Genomic DNA, 21,240 nt, shown 5'->3' with positions numbered 1-21,240 from the left:
ATAGGATGGCTTAGCTGATCAGGCCGAGATTAGACTCCATGCTCTCAAATATGGATTATGTCGGTTCACTACTTTCTCCAACAAATAATCAAAGGAAGTAAATTTACTTAGTCAATTATAAATTTAGCTTATATTCTTGTTCCTTTTCCAGTTGCCTTCACTTAAATTTGAATTTTATTGTCATTGATAATCTCTTGTTGTACTATTCTCCTAAAATGACTTTACATCCAATACATTACATGTATTGACAGTCTTTGGCGTTACATCGTTTTATGATGTAGGTTCTGCCTCTCAAGTCTGTGGCCAGGCGCCTCATTAGGATCTCTATCTTCTGTCATTGGTGAGCCTCTTTCCTACCAGGAGGTTGCACGAGATATGATGACTTTTTTATATATTTTTTTCCTTTAGTATTGGTACTTATTAGAGGCTTCACAAATTGGTGTAGTTGTTAAACAAACTTGATAATTTTCAGTCTTTATTTATCATAACTATTAGTATTGTTGGACATTATGCGGTGCTAATAAACTTTATTGAAGCTTTATTCCTTGAGGAAATCTTAAATAAATTTTATATTATTTCCTCTTTATTCATTTGTATTTGAAGTATGCTCGGGTGATATGCCATAACGTTCGCTCGTACTAGCAATATTATCGGGTGCGTGCCACGTCCAGTGCCTCGATGTGGATCGTGACAAAATTGTATATCATTAATTGAATAGTCATAATGACTAATTTGATGTGATCACGTCACGTGTTATTTTATTTTTTTTCTAATTTTGTATTTAATAATCTTATTTTATCATTTATGATACCTTTTTATAGTAGTTCTACCTATGTCCTACTTTCTTGTAGATTTATCCTTCAAATTATTAATATGATATTATGTAAAGACGAAGATAACAGAATCTATCTAAACATCGTATTAATTAAAACAGTATTGTACGGTATAATACAGCACAATGCAATACATTATGACATACATATGTAATTTGATGACTAAATGCATAACATTACCCCTTTAAACTTTGCTTTTAATGTGCTGTTCATTTGGCAATGCTCTTGATAGGAAAGAAGAAAGGATAGGAATAGGGCTTTTAGGAAAATAAGAGGAATGAAAATGATAAGAGTTGCAGTTGAAACTGACAAAGGAGAATTCCTGGAAAGTTGTTACTATTATTACAAAAAGTTAGTCAACTATACACTTCATGTAACAATAGAAATAACCAAATTCAGGAACAATACATGACACATTTATCATAAAAATTCATGTTGATAGCTTTTGAACTTGAGCTAGGTCGGTAATGTATTTTGCGAAGTCTTGATGAGCTTGAATGATCAAGTCGTTATCATCCCACTGATCACGATATATCTCAGGCTGAGTCTTTAACTTCTCCCTAGCAATAAAAAACATTTGCTTTCTCCATTTTTCAGGAGGTGGAGATCCACACTCAGTAGCCAACCAATCTTCGTAATCTAACTGTAAAAATGAGGACTATCTCAACAAGGCAACAACAACATACACAAACCTTACCCCTACCTTTGAGAAGGTAGACAGGCTGTTTCAGAAATCTCAACAAGGAAAGAACTTGAAAAATTATAGAAGTTTGCAAAAACTAGTTTAGTCACATGCGATGTATACATTCCCCAACACATTGGTACCAATTACTAGTCAAGTTTGCTCACAATGTTAGGAACATACTATTCCTTAATTCATCATTTTTTCAAAACGTTTCTTATTTCTTGCATAACTAGGATGAAAATTGTTCCTATGGTTATATCAAATTGTACCTCCCATCCAGCCCAAGAAGGGGAAAAAGTGAAGGAAAATTCCAACCATTGGACAAGGTCTCTCGGGTTTTATACCTGAAAATCCATATTGTGAGTGTACCATTTTGGAATGCAAGAAGCGTCCATGGATGAATAGAATGTTTCAATATCAGCAATCATATCTTCCTTCGAGGGGAGAGAAATTCGACCTGATAAAACACCAGCAATCCACTTGCTTTGTAATTCACAACGGGGGAATGGTACAAGCTGGTGCAAACCAAAGCAAACACTTGGTTCATGTCCACCATGCATATAAACCTTAAAATTGACATACCTGATCCCAAAACGATCTTATTTACCTTCCATGGAAGCCCAACAAATGAAAGACTCGGAGCAAAGGCTGGTGGAAAAATATGCTTGTAAAGTGGCCCAACACGGTTGTCATCCACTGTCACTATACCATTAGTTTCAAGGAAAGGGAAATTATATTTGTACCTGAGAGAAATTGATAGCAACATTAGTGATACTTCATCCTCCCACCCACCAGTTTCAGATTATTATTGGAACATCATCTGGTAATCATTTTCTATAGTTCCTTTCAATTTACTCTCTGATTCAATCAAATAATGAAGGGAATGTAATCAAGAACTTTTCTGCTGAATCTGTACTGATATAGCGAGGAACTCATAAAGAATATTTCTTGTAGTAAAAACATAACTCTAGTTTGTTTCTGTATCTGGAATAGCCAGATTAAACTTTACGTTTTTATCAAATTATCAATAACTAGCTAGTAGCCCAGTACTTAACGGCATATCAACAACTTTACTAACTGGTTCCAATAATTTGACCCATAATCTACCCTTATTATTCATTCTTATTGGTTGATTTCTCATGTCGTCACACAACTAAGTTATGTTCTCAGAAAGTGAACTTCCTTCTTGATTCTATTTTTTTCCTTCAACAAAGTGACTTTGTGAGTTAATAACTATTAGTTGAGTAACCATATGAGAAATCAACTCCATTCCTTAATTGGTCTCTTAAGATTATATTGGCAAATGGAAAATGATGGGTAAGTAGACTCACCCTGTGCAGTGTAGGATAATATCAGCATAAACTTTGGATCCGTCTTGAAAATTGACTCCACCATCTGCACCAACAGCTTCAATCTGCATTATGTACCTAGTATAAGTTATTTCTAATAATGTGAAGATTCAGAGTTAAGAACAATCTCTCACAGCATTATTCAAGTTATTAACAACTTTACCATAGAGTGGAGCCAAAGATTTTCATATCCACGCAGCTTTTTGGGAGTCCCACTTAGAGCTGATCTAGAAGAAATGTGGACCTCTTTAGCAACTTCAGCAGTTTCTCTGGAGATATCAGAAGCACTTGTGGCGCCCCCTATGACCACAATGACCTGCCAAACAATTGATCATATCCTCCAAATGCAATGCCAGCGAAGAAGAAATGTTATAATATATGGCATCACGATATTATTATGTGTGTTTCTTTTTCTTTTGTAATTAGCATATGCCGTAATATATTTGTGAAAGCTTGATGACTAATTTAGAAACATTAAACCTCTCAAGGGTACAATGCACATGATACATACTTGATCTCGAAAAGGCTCAGGAGTCCGGTAACTGTGGCTGTGAATTTGCTTTCCTGGCCATACTTCAATTCCTAGAAAGGCAGGGTCTCTGGTTAATTAATCAGTATGCACAAACTGACCAAGACCAAGGTAAAAATTACAGTATCATATATATATTAAAGACAACAATTTGAAAAACTTACCAGGAATATCAGCTATGCGGGGTTCAGTATAGAGTCCATTGCAGATTACAACAGCATCATACTCTTCATCAACAAACACAACATGATCATTCTCTCTTTTTCTTGAACTAACTTTCCATTTTCCATTCTCCGACATCCCCACATACCCAACTTCAGTTCCAAATCTCACCTGCCTAATAAGCCCAAACTCAGCCGCAAAATCATTCAAATAGTCCAACACTTCCTTATGACCCGGATACCTTCTCGGGTCTCTATTTGGCTTTTTCGCGGCGACAAAAGGGTAGTCACGAAAACCCATTATTTCCCGAGGAAGATTTACCCGAAGTGATGAATAAAGACTTGAATGAATGACTTTCCGATTGGGGTCGACCCCCATTGGGTCGGAATCAGTTGCTGGATTGTATATCCATGTGCCTCCTACCTGATTTTCTCGCTCGAATACAACTACATTGTGACCTTCACGTTGGAGTTCTCGGGCCGAAACAAGGCCTGCAGGACCAGCCCCGATAACTGCAACGTTTTTAGATGGATTTTGAGGCATTGGAAAGAATATGAAAAGGGGGTGGAGTTGGATATGAGATTAGTGGTCATATGTGCAAATGGAGAAAATTTGAAGAAAAGACATAGGTTGAATGATCATGAGTTGGCAGTAGTAATATTTTATTTATTGATTGTTGTGTTTGGTATGTCTGTTTTCGTATGTGAATTTTTAAAAGAGATGAAAAGACCCGCCAACCTTGGTTGTTTATAGCCAGCCAGCCAGCCATATACTGTAGCATATAAGCCATTAGCCAAACATTATATTTTGATGACTAAATACATAACTGTTATGATTCGGACACAATAAGAAAACCACAAGTAAAAGAAAACAAGAACAACACATAGATTTACGTGGAAACTCTTGCGGAAAAAATCACGGACAGAGGCAGAGGAGGTTTCGCTATAATGGAGAGAGTGCAATACGGAGAAGGCTGAATTTTCTGAATAACGAAAATAACCTACTAAATCACACTTATTAGTACGTGCATACAATTAGGTCCTAGGCCCAAAAACATAAAGGTCCATACCGCGGGGGCTTCGCCCCTGCACCTCTATTGAATATCACAAACATCGGTCGCACCACGAAATTTTCAGGGCCGGACCAACAAAATTCGGGTCACAAATCTAGCAATCTCCACCTTGACATGAATTCTAATTCAGGACTCAAATTCATTTCAAGACAAACTCTCCACCTCTTCCACAAAAGCCCCTAAGGGCACATCTTAACAGCTAACACCAACCAAGTCCAAGCAATGCTCAAACTTGACTCACTATATCAGCAGGGTTGTCATGGGTTCTAATCTTGTTTACCACAATATCACCATGAGTAATAATTTCACACACAAAATGATATTGAACATCGATGTGCTTTGTCCTTTCGTGAAATATCTGATCTTTCGTAAGGAAGATAACACTGTGACTGTCGCAAAAGATCGTAGTAATCTGCAAGTCTTTGCTAAGTTTATCGAATAGACCCTTTAACCAAATAGCTTCCTTGAAAGCCTCCGTAACAGCCATGTACTCTACTTCAATAGTTAACAAAGTAACCATAGTCTGTAAGGTAGCTTTCCAACTGATAGCACAACCACCAATGGTGAAAACATAGCCTGTAAGGGATCTCCTTTCATCATGGTCTCTTGCAAAATCAGAATCAACATACCCAATTACTCCATTTCTATTTCACCCAAACTGCATACAAATATCAACAGATCCATGGAAGTATCTGAAAAACCATTGAACTGTTTTCCAATGTTCTTTGCCAGGATTTGCCATGTATCTGCTAATTACGCTGACAGCATAGGATAAATTTGGTCGGGAACACATCATCGCATATATAAGAAACCCGACGACACTAGAGTATGGAACTCGAGACATAGTTATGCTCATCATCTGTCTCTGGAGATAAAGTTGCCGAGAGTTTGAAGTGAGATGCCAATGGAGTACTGACAGGATTGACATTTGCATATTGAACTGTGAAGCACTTTCTCAATATACCTTTTCTGACTCAAGTATAACTTACACTTCTCTCTATCCCTCATAATTTACATGCTAAGAATCTTTTTTGCTGCTCCTAAATCCTTCATCTCAAATTCCTTGCTGAGCTGGGTTTGACTTTTATTATTTCTCTCATATCCTTTGTTGCAATCAACATATCATCAACATACAAGAGAAGATACATGAATGAACCATCACTTACCTCCTTGAAGTAGACACAGCTACCATAACTACTCCTACGAAACATATGAGAGGTCATAAAAGAGTCAAATCTCTTATACCACTGCCTGGGCGACTATATTAAGCCATAAAAAGACTTTTTCAGCAAGCATACATAGTCCTCCTTTCCTGAAACTACAAAGCCCTCTGGTTGTTGCATATAGATGTCCTCATCAAGTTCTCCATGTAAGAATGCAGTTTTGACATCCAACGGCTCAAGCTCAAGATTATGCATGTCCATAATACCAAGCAAGGCTCAAATCGAGCTATGCTTAACAACTGGAGAAAACACATCTGCGAAGTCAATACCTGGAACCTGACTGTAGCCTTTAGCAACTAGTCTTACTTTGTATCTAGCATTTTCAACTCCTGATGTTCCTTCTTTCTTTTTAAATATCCACTTGCAATGGACAACTTTCTTATCTTTAAGTAATCTCACCAAATCCCATGTGTCATACTTATGAATTGATTTTATCTCCTTCTGCATAACAATCATCCATCGGTCAGAATCATCAGAACTAACTGCCTCTGAGTAAGAAGAAAATTCGTCACCAGAATTAATATCTTCTGCTACATTCAATGCATAAGAAACCAAATCAGATTCAGCATACTTCTGAGGAGGTATAATATCTCTTTTAGGCCTGTCTTTAGCAATAAAATATTGTGGCGTTACTAGTGATGAAGAAAAAATAGTACCACTTTGTATCTCTGGGCTAGACTGAGAAGTAGGCATTGGTGTATACTCTACTCCAATCTGCAGCTTAATGTGGGTGCTTGACTTTTACTAATTCATGTCACTAAGCTCATCTGGGGGAGAAGCACTAGATTCGTAGAGAGCCCGAAGCATGACAATTTCATCAAACACAACATCTCTACTAATTAGAACCTTTCTATTTTCTGGACACCAAAGCTTATAACCTTTAACACCAGGTTTATAACCCATAAATAAGCATTTGACAGTTCTAGGTTCCAACTTTCCATTATCAATATGAGCATAAGCAGGAAATCCAAATATCTTCAAATCAGAATAACTAGCAGAAGTATCAGACCATACCCCTTGTGGAGTCATTTTATCAATCGCGATTGAGAGAGAGAGTTTAATAAAAAGACAAGTTGTGGAAGTAGCTTCGGCCCGAAAAGACTTGGTTAAACCAGCATTAGACAGCATACAATGCACCTTCTCCGTTATAATCTCATTTATTCGTTCGGCCACACCATTCTGCTGCGAAGTAAAATGAACTTTCAAGTGCCGCACAATTCCTTCTGACATACACAGAAAATTAAATTCATTAGAACAAAACTCTAAACTTTTATCTGTCCGAAGGCGTTTTACCTGCTTCCCTATTTATTTTTCAATCATAATCTTTCACTCCTTGAAAGTAGGCGACACATAATTCTTTTGCTTCAGGAAGAACACCCAAACTTTTCTCGAATAGTCATTAATAATAGTCAACAGGTAATTCGCACCTCCTCTAGAAGGACCCCAGATATCAGAATGAATGTAATTAAGTGTTCCTTTAGTTGAGTGGATGCCTTTAGTGAATCTGACTCTTTTCTGCTTCCCAAAAATGCAGTGCTCATAGAACTACAATTTAGTAATACTCTAGCCATCAAGAAGTCCTTTCCTGCTTAGTTCAGCCATCCCGTTTTCACTCATATGCCCAAGGAGCATATACCAAAGCTTAGCAACGTCACTTTCTCATAGAGAGGAGGTAGAAACAGTTGCATCACCTATAACTGTAGATCCTTGCAAGCCATATAAATTTTTAGACTTTCTCTGTCCCTTCATCACAACAAGAGCATCTTTAGTAGCCTTCAGGACTCCACCTTCACCAATGTACCTATATCCGTTCGAATCAAGGGTACTCAAGGAAATAAGATCTCTCTTCAGATCTCGGACATATCGCACATCACCAAATATCCTCACAACCCCATCAAACATCTTAATTCTTATTGTTCCAATACCAACTATCTTACAAGGTGTGTTATTTCCCATCAACACCACCTTTAGAAATTATTTCATATATTGTAAACCAATCCCAATTGTAACACATATGAAATATGCAAATTGAATCAAGAATCCAATCCTCACAGGGTTTGGAGTTACCGTCAGAAACTACCAAGAGTTCTCCATCACTATTTCCATCTTTAACAAAACTAGCTTTAACGGACTTCTATGGTTGGTTTTTCTTCGGTTTTGAAGCTTTTCTTTTCACTCTATGATGTAACTTCCAACACTCGAATTTGATATGGCCCTTCTTTTTACAGTAATTATAGGTTTTTTTTCTAGATTTGGACCTATTTCTATCATCACCCCAGAATTCTTCTCATGAGTCCTTTCTTGAATAATGAGACCATCTTCTTGAGTCTCCAACTCATTCACAAGATGCTACATCTTCTCCTTAGAGAACAACACATCATAGACTTCATCTATCGTCACGATATCACGACTATATAAAATAGTATCCCTAAAGGTCGTGTATGATGTAGGTAGCGGACACAACAAAATCAACCCTAGATCTTCCTCATCGTACTTAACCTCCAAAGTCTCTAAATTGGAGATGATTTCTTTAAATACAAATAGGTGATCCTCCAAGGACGCACTCTCAAACATATGATAGGAATAAAGTCATTATTTGTGATGCAACTTACTTGTTAGGTTTTTCGTTATACACAGGGATTCCAGTTTCAACCATAACGCAGTGACAGTGGTCTCTTTCAAAACATCCTATAGAATCTGATTGGATAAAAAAAGGTGGATCTGAGATAGAGCCTCCTAATCCTTACGTCGTTTGTCCTCGTCCGTCCATGATGAGGGCATCTTACCAAACCCTAATAGAGCATCATCCAAATCCATCGTCATGAGCACAACCCGCATCTTAACCTGTCATAATGAAAATCTAGCGTTGTGATCCAACAGCGGAGTATCATACTTCATGGTTGTCATCCCCGAGAAAATAATCGAATAGGCTCTGATACCAGTTTGTTATGATTCGGACAGAATAAGCAAACCGCAATAAAAGAAAAAAAGAACAACACACAGATTTATGTGGAAACCCTTGCGGGAGAAACCACGGGCAGAGGCAAGGGTGGTTTCCCTATAATAGAGAGAGAGTACAATGTGGAGAAGGCTGAATTTTTTGAATAACGAAAATAACCCGCTAAATCGCACTTATATAGTATGTGCGTACAAATAGGTCCGAGGCCCAGAAACATAAAGGTCCATACCGTGGGGGCTTCGCCCCCGCACCCCATTGAAAATCACAAACATGGGTCGCACCGCGAAACTTTCAGGGCCGGACCAACAAAATTCGGGTCACAACTCTAACAATAACATTACCCCTTTAAACTTTGTTGTTAATGTCCTGTTTATAACTCATGATATTGTTAGATTGAAGATAGCATCCATTTCTTCAATGGTCGTGACAACTATAAAAGGCAGCGTGATGTACGAAAGCTCCCATTATGTCAAAGCTGGGGAAGGGTCAAACAAAGTTCTATTGCATGCAGTCTTATCCTCGTTTTTGCAAGAAACAGTTTTTCCATGGTTTAAAACCTCGACTTCCTTGTCATATGGCCGTGGCAAGTATACATTACAATATTCCTTAAAGGAGATTATTTGTCATATAATTCACAAAAAAACAAATGTTCTCAATCAACCCATTTAGCCAACGCCACCTTATGGTGATGAATCTAAAAATATTCCACCATTTAACCATTACATTATTGTTATTTTCTTGACAGGAATCATGTAGTATAAAATAGTTGCAAGTTGCATATGTATATATATTACAACTTGATTTTCTTTACTATACACTCTTTACCATGCACTGGCACATGTATTCTAATTTACCCAAGTGGGGGCACCTGAACATATGACAGGTTGTCCCCTCAAGGCCTAACGTTTTCTTTATTTTCAATTTCGCAGTTGTATCTTCATCTTTTTTCCAATGGCTACCAACAACTTATCAGAAAATGCTATTCAGCTTAATGAAGTAACTGTAGCCATGATTCCCTGGCCTGAACACGGCCATGTCAACCCACTATTTCTCCTTTCTCGCTTCATCGCTTCCCATAACATTCCTGTACACTTCCTCTCTCTCACTGCCCGGAACCATGACTTAAAGAAACGCCTTCAAGATGCTCAACAAGATGAAAATTTACATTTCTGTGACCTCTCAGTACCTACTTCTGAGAGTAATAAAGAGGTGTTGTTGGAAAAGCTAGGGAAGTCAATTTGTGAAAAATGCAATATACTCTCCAAAAATACGAAAAGATTGGTCATCATTCATGATTGTTTGATGATAACTTACATAGGGGATTTGCATTCAATCACCAACGTCAAATGTTATTCTTTCCACTCCATTTCATCTTTCGTTAGGTATTCTACTCTCCGACAAGTTATTCATATTGTTGATGAAGATCAGGACAAATTAATTCAGCAATTAGGCGATGAGTTTCCAACAGTGGAGAGCACTTTTGGGCCACATTTGGAGGAGTATATGAGAGAAGAACGCAAATGGAAGCTAAATTCCGGAGTTATAATGAACTCCATGAGAGAACTAGAAGGCAAGTATCTTGATTCACTTGCCATTTTTGAAGAGAACAATAAGCCATTGTGGTGTCTTGGTCCATTTCACATGTTGCTCGAAGCATCACTTGATAAATGTAGTAGGAGTACTCAACATGTGTGCCTAAAATTTCTCGACAAGCAAGATGGTAACTCAGTAATATTCGTGTCATTTGGAACAACCACTATGTTGTCACAAGAGCAAGTCAATGAGCTCGCTCTCGGTTTAGAACAGAGTAATCATAAATTTATATGGGTAGTAAGAGAAGCGGATGATGAAAGAATATACATGGAGAATAATTCTGAGGAGAAAGATGGGAAGATTGTATTGCCAGAAGGGTTTGAAGAAAGAGTGGAAGGACGAGGAATGGTGGTGAGAAATTGGGCGCCCCAATTAGAAATCTTGGGACATCCATCTACAGGCGGGTTTATGAGTCATTGTGGATGGAATTCTTGTATGGAAAGCATTAGCATGGGGGTTCCTACAGCAACTTGGCCAATTCATGTGGACCAACCTTACAACACAGTGTTCATAATGAACGTGTTGAAGATTGGAATCTCTGTGTGGAATTGGACTCGTAGGGAGGAAACAGTACCAGCAACAGCAATTGAGAAAGCTGTCAAGACATTGATGGGTATGCCAGAAGGAGAAGAGATGAGGCAGAGGGCAATAGAGTTGAGAAATAAAATCAAGAACTCTGTTAGGCATGGAGGACTTGCGCGCAAGGAAATGGAATCTTTCATCTCTAATATTACCAAGAACTAATTTCCATTGAGAATCTCAAAACGTATGTAATATTTGGCTTTGTTAAAATTCTCATGTTCGATGATGTTAACTTTAGTGTTTCCTTGGGGAGTAAGATCTTTATTTAATCTTCAGAAATTTGTATTCAATTTGAAGCTTTGGTAACCTTCAAAGTAATGGATACCTTAAAACTGCCTTTTTTTTAGAACTCTTAAAATTTGAATGCAGACTTTCTAACTACTGTAGTTGTGATAATAATACTTTTCCATGAAAGATGTAACACCAAGAATTGTGTTAGAATATAATTAGCTGGATATCACAGAACTGTTGAAATTGAAATGAAAGATAAAATATTTGGATTAAAAATTGTACATTATTGGCTGACCTTTATTAATAGTAGGATGTTATTGAAAAAGTGATCTTTTCAGCTTTTTTCAGATTAAAAATTGTACTACATGATTGTCCGACCACTCATTATTAGTCTTTTTTTTTTTTTTTTTTTTTAGGCAAAATGACATTCTGGATCCTGAACTATGTCAATTTGGTAAGTTGGACGCTTCTACTTACATGTTTATCATCTAAACCCATTAAAAAATAATTTTTTAAATCATTTGTCGGTCTACTCAGTTGTGCGTGTTGCACAACCGCTGCCACGTCATTAATTTTGTGTAAAATAATTTTCACGTATAAAATGACGTGTGTAGAGTATAAATAGTAAAATTTGACCTAAAATTTAGGTCATGTTATGCCTTCTTCTTTGCCTCTCCTCTCTCTCTCATTCGAAACTGAAAGATTAGCACGATTTTAGGGTAATTTAGGTCGATAGTTGTTGAAGCTTGTTGCGATCCTTGTAAGTATTTAACATTTTGGTGTAGTTGTAGTATGTGGTTGTTTATTCTGAAGCTTGTAGTCGATTAAATGATGGTCCGTTCTACTGATTTTAGGATTTTTCAGATTACGAACGTTTTTCTGCAATTTTTTGTGTGATTTTATTCTTTTTCGCATGTAGTATTGTTGTAGTTAGTATTTGTAGTGATGATATGGCTTCAATGGCATATATCTGATTTTGATTAGAATTTTGGGTTTTCAAGTTTTTCGTAAACTGAAAAATTGAGACCGAAAATTTGGGGCTTTTGGTTTGTTTGTAGTCTAATGCTCGTATAAAAGCTATATATTATAGTTTTTATGCCTTCGATAGCATTTTTTGTTGTTTCGATAAAATTTTATGGTTTTTTTGATCAGTTCAGAATTGGGTCTGAAAATTTTGGGCCTTTTGATTTTTTTTTGTTGTTTAATGCTCCTATTAAACGTGTGTATAACCGTTTTGTGCCTTCAATGGCATGTTTTGTTATTTCAATTACACTTTAGGGTTTGTTGGGTAAAATCAGAATTGATGTTTTTATTCCTTAGTTTTTTGTTTAAAAATTAGGGCTTTGTGGATAATTGTCTAATGTATATGTTATGTTGTCATTTTGCAGGTTTTGTAAATAAATGGATATAATTGTAACAATTCAATTCACATATGGGGGTGTCTTTTTGTCAAACCCTGATTTAAGGTATGCAAATGGAATTCGTATTCCTGATAAAATTAGAGTAGATGTTGATGAGCTTCATGTTATGTTGTTTCATAACTTAGCAACAGATTTAGATGTGGGAAAAATTGAAACCTTTTGGTGTAGAGTAAACAAAAAAGGCTATTATTACAAGTTAGAAAATAATGTTGATGTTTTAAGCCTTATCAGTAGTTTAAAATATGGAGATTTGGTTGATGTATATGTGGTTCACCAAATTAGTGAACCTATACTTGTTAATGATGATGTGGCAGCCACTCCACCATTATTACAACTTGGTAATGGTGATGTGGCAGCCCCTGTTGAACCTGATAGGGCTGATGTGTCTTCATCTCACCTATTGGATATAAATGAAGATGAATATATAAATGAAGATGAATATATAAATGAAAATCAGCTTCCTAGGGTAGAAAAAGGAAAAGCTAAGGTTTCTTATGAAGACTTAGGTGAAGGTCAATTTAATGATTTCTCCAGATACCATCTCCAAACATCTGATTCTGAATTAGATTTTGATTGGATTGATTCTGATAGTGATTCACTTTATGATGTTGATGAAAATATTAAAGAGTTGAGTGATTTTGATGAAGAGTTGCCTCAAGTTAGAAAGGCTAACATTAAAAACAAGCAAAAGAAAAGGCTGATAGGGTGAATGTAGATGAGATACCATCTGGACCAGTAGATATAGATGCTGGTTTTGCGGATATTTGTAAGAACAAGGGGGTTAGATATGAAGGTAAACTGGGTGGGGATGACCCTATTTTGATAGTTCAGATCCGGGTAGTAACATTAGTGATGAAGAGGAAGGAGATCCTGTTGATGATGATGAAGTGGTAGATCCCTACCTAGAACTTCTTCTAGCAAGATATACTATGATAAAACTGGAAAGAAGGTATGTTTTCAGTTGTATATGATTTTTTTGAATGTTATTGAGTTTAGAGAGGCACTGCAGAGTTACTCTATTCAAAAAGGTGTGAACCTTAAGTTGAAACCTAATGAGAAGGAAAGGGTAAGGGCTAAGTGTAAGCATAAGGGTTGTCCTTGGGTTATTCTTGGAAGTATTGATAACACAGAAATTTTTACTGTGAAAACTTAATTCCCTGTACACAAGTGTTCTAAAAGGACAAGAAATAAGATGTGCAACCCTTTGTGGATTAGTAAGAATTACAAAGATAGGATTATGAGTGATCCATCAATAAAATTGCATCAGATTCAAGCACTTTTAAGAAAGGACTATGGGTTGTATGTTAGTAAAACAACCTGAGAAAGGAAAAAATCAGAATTATGAATGAACATTTTGGTGATTTTGTTGAAGAGTTTTCTAGGTTGTATGATGATGCTAAACCGTTGAGGACCACCAATCCCAGTACCACTGTATCTATTAGCACATCCAAGAATGCAGTTCCAGGAAAAGAGGTGTTTATGGGCATTTACATTTGTCTTGGGACCTTAAAAAATGGATGGAAAGAGGGCTGCAGAAGAATAATTGGTTCAGATGGTGCCTTTCTCAAGGGTGTATGTAAAGGTATCTTGTTGTCTTGCATTTTCAAACATGGAAATAATCAAATATACCCTGTAGCATGGGCTATGGTTGATAAAGAAACCAAGGACATATGGTCATGATTTCTTAGGTGCATCAGCTATGATTTGGAACTTGAAGAAAATGAGGGTGAAGACTTGACAATCATGTTTGATATGTATAAGGTATGACTCTTCATCTGATCATATTTTTCAATTATTTATTACTGGCTAGTTTGCTATAATGATGTCTTTAATGTCTAACTACTATTTTACATGTTTTGATAAGGTCATCATTTGGCACTTACTAATCTACTGCCAAATGCTGAGCATAGATGGTGTGTTAGACATATATGGGCCAACTGAAAGTAGGTTTGGAGTGGTGAGAAAAGGAGAAAAAAATTCTGGCAGGTTACAAGGGCCCCATTTGAAGTGTACTTGCAAAAGAAACTTAATGAAATGAGTGAGTTGGGTATTGGAATTGTTGAAAATTTGCTCAAGTACAACAAAGAGGCATGGTGTAGGGCTTTTTTTAAGGAACATAACAGGTGTGATGTGGTTGAAAACAACATGTGTGAAACTTTCAATAGTTGGATTTTAGCTGCTAGGTTCAAGACAATTATCACTATGTTGGAGGAAATAAGATGCAAAGTCATGGAAAGAATGAATCAAATGAGAGATTTTTGTGAAAAATGGATCACTGATGTATCACCAATGGCTATGGAAGTTCTTGCAGAGAATGTTGAATATGTAGCCAAGTGTGAGGTGCGATTTAATGGTGATATGGGCTTTGAGATTGGTGATCCACCTTATACATATGTTGTTAATGTGAAGAGGAAGCAATATAGTTGTAGGTCTTGGCAACTAAAAGAAATTCCTTGTGCACATGCAATTGCTGCAATGCATTACAAGGGATGAAATATGGAGTCATATGTTGATCACTGGTATCAAAGGGAAACATACCTGAAGGTATATGAAAAGTATATTCAACCAATGACAAATATTAACGTGTGGCCAAGAAGCACAAGACCATCAATTGAGCCACCTGCGATTACTCCCATGCCAGGAAGGCCAGGTAAAAATAGAAAGAAAGCTAAGGATGAAGCTGTTAAGAAGAAGTTTGGAAAGGGTACAAGAAAGGGAAGAAAAATGACATGTTCTGTGTGCAAGTGTATTGGACACAACAAGAAAGGATGTCCAACTTTGGTAAGCCAAAGTTTTTCTTATTGATGAATTTTACTCTTTTTGAATGTGTTTTTGACCTTTCCATATTTTTTTGTAGAAAAAAAATTTCAGTAGTAGTTGTGGCAGTCAACCAAGTGTGCAAGCCAGTACTAGTACTACAGCTGCTGCTGCCGAGAGAGATGCAAATGCTTCAACAGCTGAAGAGATGCCTGTAAATGCTAAATCAAGCAACAGAAGGCCTGCAGGAAGGCCTTCAAATACTCAAAGTGCACCAACATGTTCAGGAAGGCCTGCAAATGCTCAGAGTGCATCAACAGCTGCAGAAAGACATGCAAATACTGCATCAGTTAGTGGTGTGAGGCTTGCACGTGCCTCAACAACTGATATAAGGCCTGCAGCTGCTGTGATGCCCACTACCACTTCAGCAGTGGGTGCTATTTCTACACAATCTACAACTCAGCTGTCTACTAATGGTGTTGGTGCCCAAAAGAGGAAGAATAGTACAGCTTTGAGAAGTGGTGCAAATCTGGCACATAAAAAACCAAGGCAAAAGAAACAGGTTTTGGTCTGCTATTTGGACCAAGTGGCAGTGTGGTAGAGAGAATAAGTTTCATATAATGTACTTTACATTTAACTAGTTTTAATTAGTGCATGAATAACTGATTTTTTTTATTTTTACATTCTAGAAATACTGATAGAGTATTACATAGTCCAACACTTATTAGTTCAGTTCCAACCAATATTGACTTGGGTTTCAAACCAAATGTACTAAGGTGGAAAGGTGGAGCTGCAATAACTCAAAGACAGCTACAATAACAAAGTAGCAAAAGATCAAATGCAAAGTCATCTCCAACCACTCAAGCCATATCAAGCACTCAAGCCAGCAAGAATCAATCAACAACAAGCACTCAAGCAACACATTAGTGTAATTCTCTTTCTGTATTGATCCCAAGTATTGTTAAGATAATTTTTTAAGACTTCTGGTTCATTGTTGTTAAGACAAATATTTTGATGTTGTTAAGACAAGTATTTTGATGCCAATTATATATTGTAGATTTTTATGTTCGCAATGATGTCTCTCGTTAAATTTTAATTTCGTTTCATTGTACATATCAACTATATAGATCAAGCCATCTTAAATAATACAACAGATAGAAACCACATTACAACGATAATGATAATAGTGATATCAATATTAATGCTTGGTCTTTCATATCTTCCGTGTCTTCCATATCTTCCCAGTCCTTGTTTTCTTCATTACCTTCGATGTCTACCTTTATATTATTTATTTTCATCGGCCCATCGAAAGAATCCACAACCAGTACCAACCTGATATTTTTGACAGCCCCAAAACATACTTCCCGAATTGGTTGGTGTTCTTGACATCTTAAGTTTAGCGTAAAGTCCACAATAACAAATTCAAACTGTCATGGTGTTGCAAAAAATTACATAAAAAATTAACTTTCCAATATTACAAGCATAGCAAGAAAAGAAATTAATGAACAAGAACCTGGAGAGAGAAAAAATGGAGAACAACGGACGAAAAAAATGCTCAAATTGCTCCAACAATGGTGTTGGAACCAAATGAGGAAGAAGGAGCATTTATAATGGCTATTGGAACCCTTTTTTACCATTGGGGCCCTTTAATTTTTTGGCTGACGCGTGCCTGGACACTAAAACACACGCTCCTATGTGGTCCCAGCCACATAGGATGCCACATCAGGAATTGTTTTTAAAAAGTTACTTTTTAATGGGTTCAGGGGTTCAGATGACAATCATGTAAGTAGAAGCGTCCAACTTACAAAACTGACATAGTACAAAGGTCCACAAGGTCATTTTGCCTTTTTTTTAATTTTCTAAAAATGTCGGTGATTAGTTAAATATGTGTTATGTCCCATCGAATTCACTTTATCCTATTTTTATTCGGTCTATCTCTATCTCTACCCTTTTCTCAAACCTATCACCACCAACCTCTCGTACCTCTTCACTGTGGATTTGTATTTTCTCTATTCACATGTTCGAGCCATCTCAACCTCACTTTGTTAACTAGATCACCACCGAGGCTATTCTCACCTTGTCCCATATATCTTTATTTTTATTCTTGAATCTTCTAGCACTCTCGCACAGTCATTTGAACATTTCTCATTTCTGCTACCTTCATCTTCTGACTGTACGAGTTCTTGACTACCAACACTTAGCTTGACTCCATACAACATGATTTTTATAACAGCCAGTCTATAGAACTTTCTTTATTTTTAAGTCTCGATGATACATTCTTATCATAAAAAACATTGAATGGGAGTCTCTATTTCATCCACCCTACTCCAATACATACGTTGTACGACATCCTCCATTATTTCAAATGTGGTACAAAAATTATGTTAAAATTGTATTATAACTGATTTCGAAATCGCTTATATCAATAACAAAATCCTACCAAATACTAGAATTAATTAATTTTACATTTTATCTCAAAATTATAATTTCTCCCCTCATAATCAAATGACACCTTAGAAGGAGTTAACAGAAGCAACTACTGCGTTAAGTTGTTCCCAAATACGTAAAAAAGAAAAGGTCAAAAGCAATATAGGATGTATGACTTAGAGATGGATAGAAAGCTCATGCATAGAAATATATAATTCTTCTGCCAAATTTAAAGAATCTATAAAAATTATACTAGCTAACTTCTTATTGTTTGGTAATTTTAGGAAAGGAAAGACTCAAATATGTTATTGAATTATTAAAAATGGTTCATTTATGACATTCGTTAAAAGTATGATTCATTTATGTCATTATCTTTACAAAATACGCTCGTTTATGTCATTATTTTTTAACAGTGGTTTTGTAAAACCACTTTTGCTATTTGGACTCTTGTTAGAGGTCCATATCACCAAATTAGACCAAGTAAAATATTACTCATTTTTTAAAAAAAAGATTCATTTTAAATAACATAACCATATTACATATTATTTTGTCTTATATCAATCAAATTCAATAAACCATTTTTTAAAAAAAAAAAAGTTTGAAAATTCAACGAAAATCGTTTATAAAAAAGAAATGCAAATACTACTTTGTTGTGTGTGTACGAAGGGGGAGGGGGAGTTGATTTCGATGAAATTGAAAACTACAAGTATTATGATTGTTTTGCATATTGTTCATATCATTGATGAACTATTGTTCAATATATCAGTAGTGTATATTGTGTAATTGAAGGGATGTGCATCGCCTAATGGCTTCTATAGAGCTTGCATGTTGGAGTTTAGTCAACACGAGTTCATTTCTATGAACAGCTTGGCTTATCCCAAGGATATATTGTTCAAGGATTGAATTTAGTTTTGTGGGATGAGTTACTTTCACTTGTTATTTTTACATGTTGATCTTGCCTTCTTTTTTGTTTTGAATGGCAAGATCTTCAACTCATTGATCGCTTTGTTGTGAAAAAGAAGAAAATAACTAATTCATCAATGATAATGAACAATATGCAAAACAGTAGCAATACTTACAGTTTTCAATTTAATCGAAATCAACCACCACTACCCCCTCCCCAGTATTTATGGTTTTTTTATAAATAATTTTTGTTGAGTTTTCAAACTTTTTTTAAACAAATTTCGATTATTGAATTTGATTGATCTAGGATAGAATAAAATAAAATATGGTTATGTTATTTAAAATGGATCTTTTTTAAAAATGAGTAATATTTTATTGGGTCTAGTTTGGTGATGTGGACCTCTAATAAGAGGCCACATGGCAAAGGTGGTTTTACAAAACCACAGTTAGAAAATAATGACATAAATGGATCTGTTTTATAATAGCAATGGCATAAACGAGCCAAATTTTTAATGGATGGTATAGATGAACCATTCTAATAGTTTAACGGCATATTTGAGCCTTTTTCCTTTTAGGAATATCTTTCTCTCTTTAAAGTCCAAAAGCACGACAAATACGCCACTGACAGCTATCTTTTTCTGGAGATCAATCAAAGAACACTAATTGTAGAGATGATTAGACCAACATGATTCAGATTAATCATTCCTTGCTTAGTATTGTTATGGAAGGACAACGAGTTAAAGGGGAACATCACATATTTTAAATTCTAAATTCTTATCTCTAATTTCTTTACAACCATTTTATGTTTAATAAGAATTAAATTCAGATTTCTTGATATCAAATAAAAGGCAGTTGTAAAGTAGAAGTAATACACCATATTGTAAAATTGTAGAGTAAGAACAATTTTAAAAAGTATAAATAGCAGTTTTGTAACGATCCAAATTGTCGTTACACTGAAATAAGAGGTAAAATTTATACCTAGATTCTCTTTGGTTAATCTTTGAGAAACTCAAGGCTAGTCTAGAATTGACTTATTTTTGAAGATATGGTAGTCGAACATAATCTAATATTAATATCTGGTAATAGTGGGGTTTGATATGATAATTGGATAGCCAACGAGTATAGGAGGTCATCGCATATTTTGGCATCTGAAAGGGGCTCCGGTTATAGCATTTATCGTGGAGGAGTTAATTCGCGATGTTTTGATTCGTGGTATTGAAGAGAAGTCCCGAGTTGCTACCTCAGACCGCTGCAGTAAAAAAAGTAACCACTTTAGCGACAACAATAACCGCAATTGCGGCCTCCGTAAAAAGAGTGTAAACTGTTGCAATGGTAATTATCCACTATAGTGGTACCGCTGTAGCGGTAATTATCTGTTGCAGTGGTAGCGCACAGTAAAATTATAGTTTTAAAAATCAAAAGACATTTTTGTAATGCCCCGAAATCTTATCCCAAGATGTCACATGGTGCTCAAGGCTACGAGTAGCCCCAAGCTAACCCTTTAAGCCTGGTACTAGGTCTAAACCTTACTTCAAGATAAACTAGTCAAGAAATAATGTTGTATCATACCAAAACTAAACTGAAGATATTATCTGAATATCAAATACTGAAAGTCTATAAATAAACTCATTGTCCGACAAGCCGCTACTGCTAAGGAACTAGAGAGTCATTGGGATAGACCCCCAACTGACTTAGACTAAACTGAAAATAATAAATCAATTACTATAGTAGCTGGAAATCTGAAGAAGTAGGCCCTCGAATCATGGGGACTCACCAACTGTGGAAGCGTAGATAGAGATGCTCGAACTACTCATGCTATTGATATTGAGCACCTGAACCTACATTATAAGACAATGTAGCACATAGACATATATGTGGATCAGCACTTTGAGGATGTACTGAGTATATAGGGGTATAATGCATAAGTAAGACATTATCATAATTAGAAAGTAAATGCATGCCGGATGTATATGACTCACATAATCTTGAATATCAAAAATACCAAAATATAAAATCATATATAACAAATCATACTTGTAAATCTAGTGAGTCATAACACTTAGTCTTACAAAAAAAATTATCATTCTTTTCTTTTGAAACTTAGAAGCTGTGGGGGCTTTGGAAATCTTGGAACTTTGGGAGCTTCTTCTGACTGACATAAACTATGTGAGATGACATGGAGTCCAACGTCTTGCCAACGTTGGGTAGAGTTGTTCTATTCTTGCCATCAGAATAGAACCTTAACTTAAGTGATCACTATCTTAGCCCACTATGGGAGTTTAAAACAAATGATGGCTCGTAGTTCTGGGACATGAGTCCTTGGAATCATACCCAACTCAGTGCTAAATACTACTCCCTTACTTATTGCTCAGAACTTTTAGGAAATCCACCTTAAAATAGCATAAGGGTTCATAATTAAAACCAATTATGCTTTTCTTTGTTTTCAATCATAAACCATATGAATAATGTGGATTCTAATCTTAGCTTAGGATCAAAATATCAATCTTTGTTTTT

At 35.9% G+C, this 21,240-nt stretch overlaps 2 protein-coding genes across 6 annotated transcripts; one reads left to right on the top strand and one right to left on the bottom strand.

Moving 5' to 3' along the window:
- Positions 1-1,152: 1,152 nt before the first annotated feature.
- On the bottom strand, positions 1,153-4,257 carry LOC107872876 (flavin-containing monooxygenase FMO GS-OX-like 4). 3 transcript variants are annotated; one of them, XM_016719527.2, is made up of 7 exons: positions 3,561-4,257; positions 3,379-3,449; positions 3,031-3,183; positions 2,850-2,932; positions 2,101-2,261; positions 1,863-1,975; positions 1,153-1,476 (listed from the first exon to the last, which is right to left on the bottom strand). In XM_016719527.2, the coding sequence occupies exons 1-7, from the start codon at positions 4,099-4,101 to the stop codon at positions 1,264-1,266; spliced, it is 1,335 nt and encodes a 444-aa protein (XP_016575013.1). In that variant the 5' UTR covers positions 4,102-4,257; the 3' UTR covers positions 1,153-1,263. The 3 variants fall into 3 exon arrangements, 2 of the variants coding, with proteins under 2 accessions (XP_016575013.1, XP_016575012.1); XM_016719526.2 differs by having other exon boundaries at positions 1,863-2,033; positions 2,126-2,261; positions 3,561-4,255; XR_007057306.1 differs by having other exon boundaries at positions 1,339-1,476; positions 2,126-2,261; positions 3,561-4,254.
- Positions 4,258-9,606: 5,349 nt separating this feature from the next.
- LOC107872877 (zeatin O-glucosyltransferase) lies at positions 9,607-16,465 on the top strand. 3 transcript variants are annotated; one of them, XR_007057304.1, is made up of 4 exons: positions 9,607-11,171; positions 11,635-11,672; positions 12,607-12,684; positions 16,173-16,465. XR_007057304.1 is itself a non-coding variant. In XM_047414991.1 (2 exons), exon 1 carries the CDS (start codon positions 9,764-9,766, stop codon positions 11,147-11,149), a length of 1,386 nt encoding a protein of 461 aa, XP_047270947.1. In that variant the 5' UTR covers positions 9,607-9,763; the 3' UTR covers positions 11,150-11,171; positions 12,607-12,716. The 3 variants fall into 3 exon arrangements, 1 of the variants encoding a protein (XP_047270947.1); XR_007057305.1 differs by lacking the exon at positions 11,635-11,672; XM_047414991.1 differs by lacking the exons at positions 11,635-11,672; positions 16,173-16,465 and having other exon boundaries at positions 12,607-12,716.
- The last annotated feature ends 4,775 nt before the right edge of the window (positions 16,466-21,240 follow it).

Source organism: Capsicum annuum, chromosome 6 (genome assembly GCF_002878395.1).
Source record: "Capsicum annuum cultivar UCD-10X-F1 chromosome 6, UCD10Xv1.1, whole genome shotgun sequence".
Classification (NCBI taxonomy): domain Eukaryota; kingdom Viridiplantae; phylum Streptophyta; class Magnoliopsida; order Solanales; family Solanaceae; genus Capsicum; species Capsicum annuum.
This window is presented reverse-complemented; position numbering and strand designations above follow the sequence as displayed.

Coding starts and splice junctions, on each gene's coding strand:
- LOC107872877 (XM_047414991.1), top strand. CDS start 9,764: ATGGCTACCAACAACTTATCAGAAAATGCTATTCAGCTTAATGAAGTA.
- LOC107872876 (XM_016719526.2), bottom strand. CDS start 4,101: ATGCCTCAAAATCCATCTAAAAACGTTGCAGTTATCGGGGCTGGTCCT. Junction 2,933..3,030: donor ATCTTTGGCTCCACTCTATG/GTAAAGTTGTTA, acceptor TACATAATGCAG/ATTGAAGCTGTTGGTGCAGA. Junction 1,477..1,862: donor CTCACAATATGGATTTTCAG/GTATAAAACCCG, acceptor TCATTTTTACAG/TTAGATTACGAAGATTGGTT.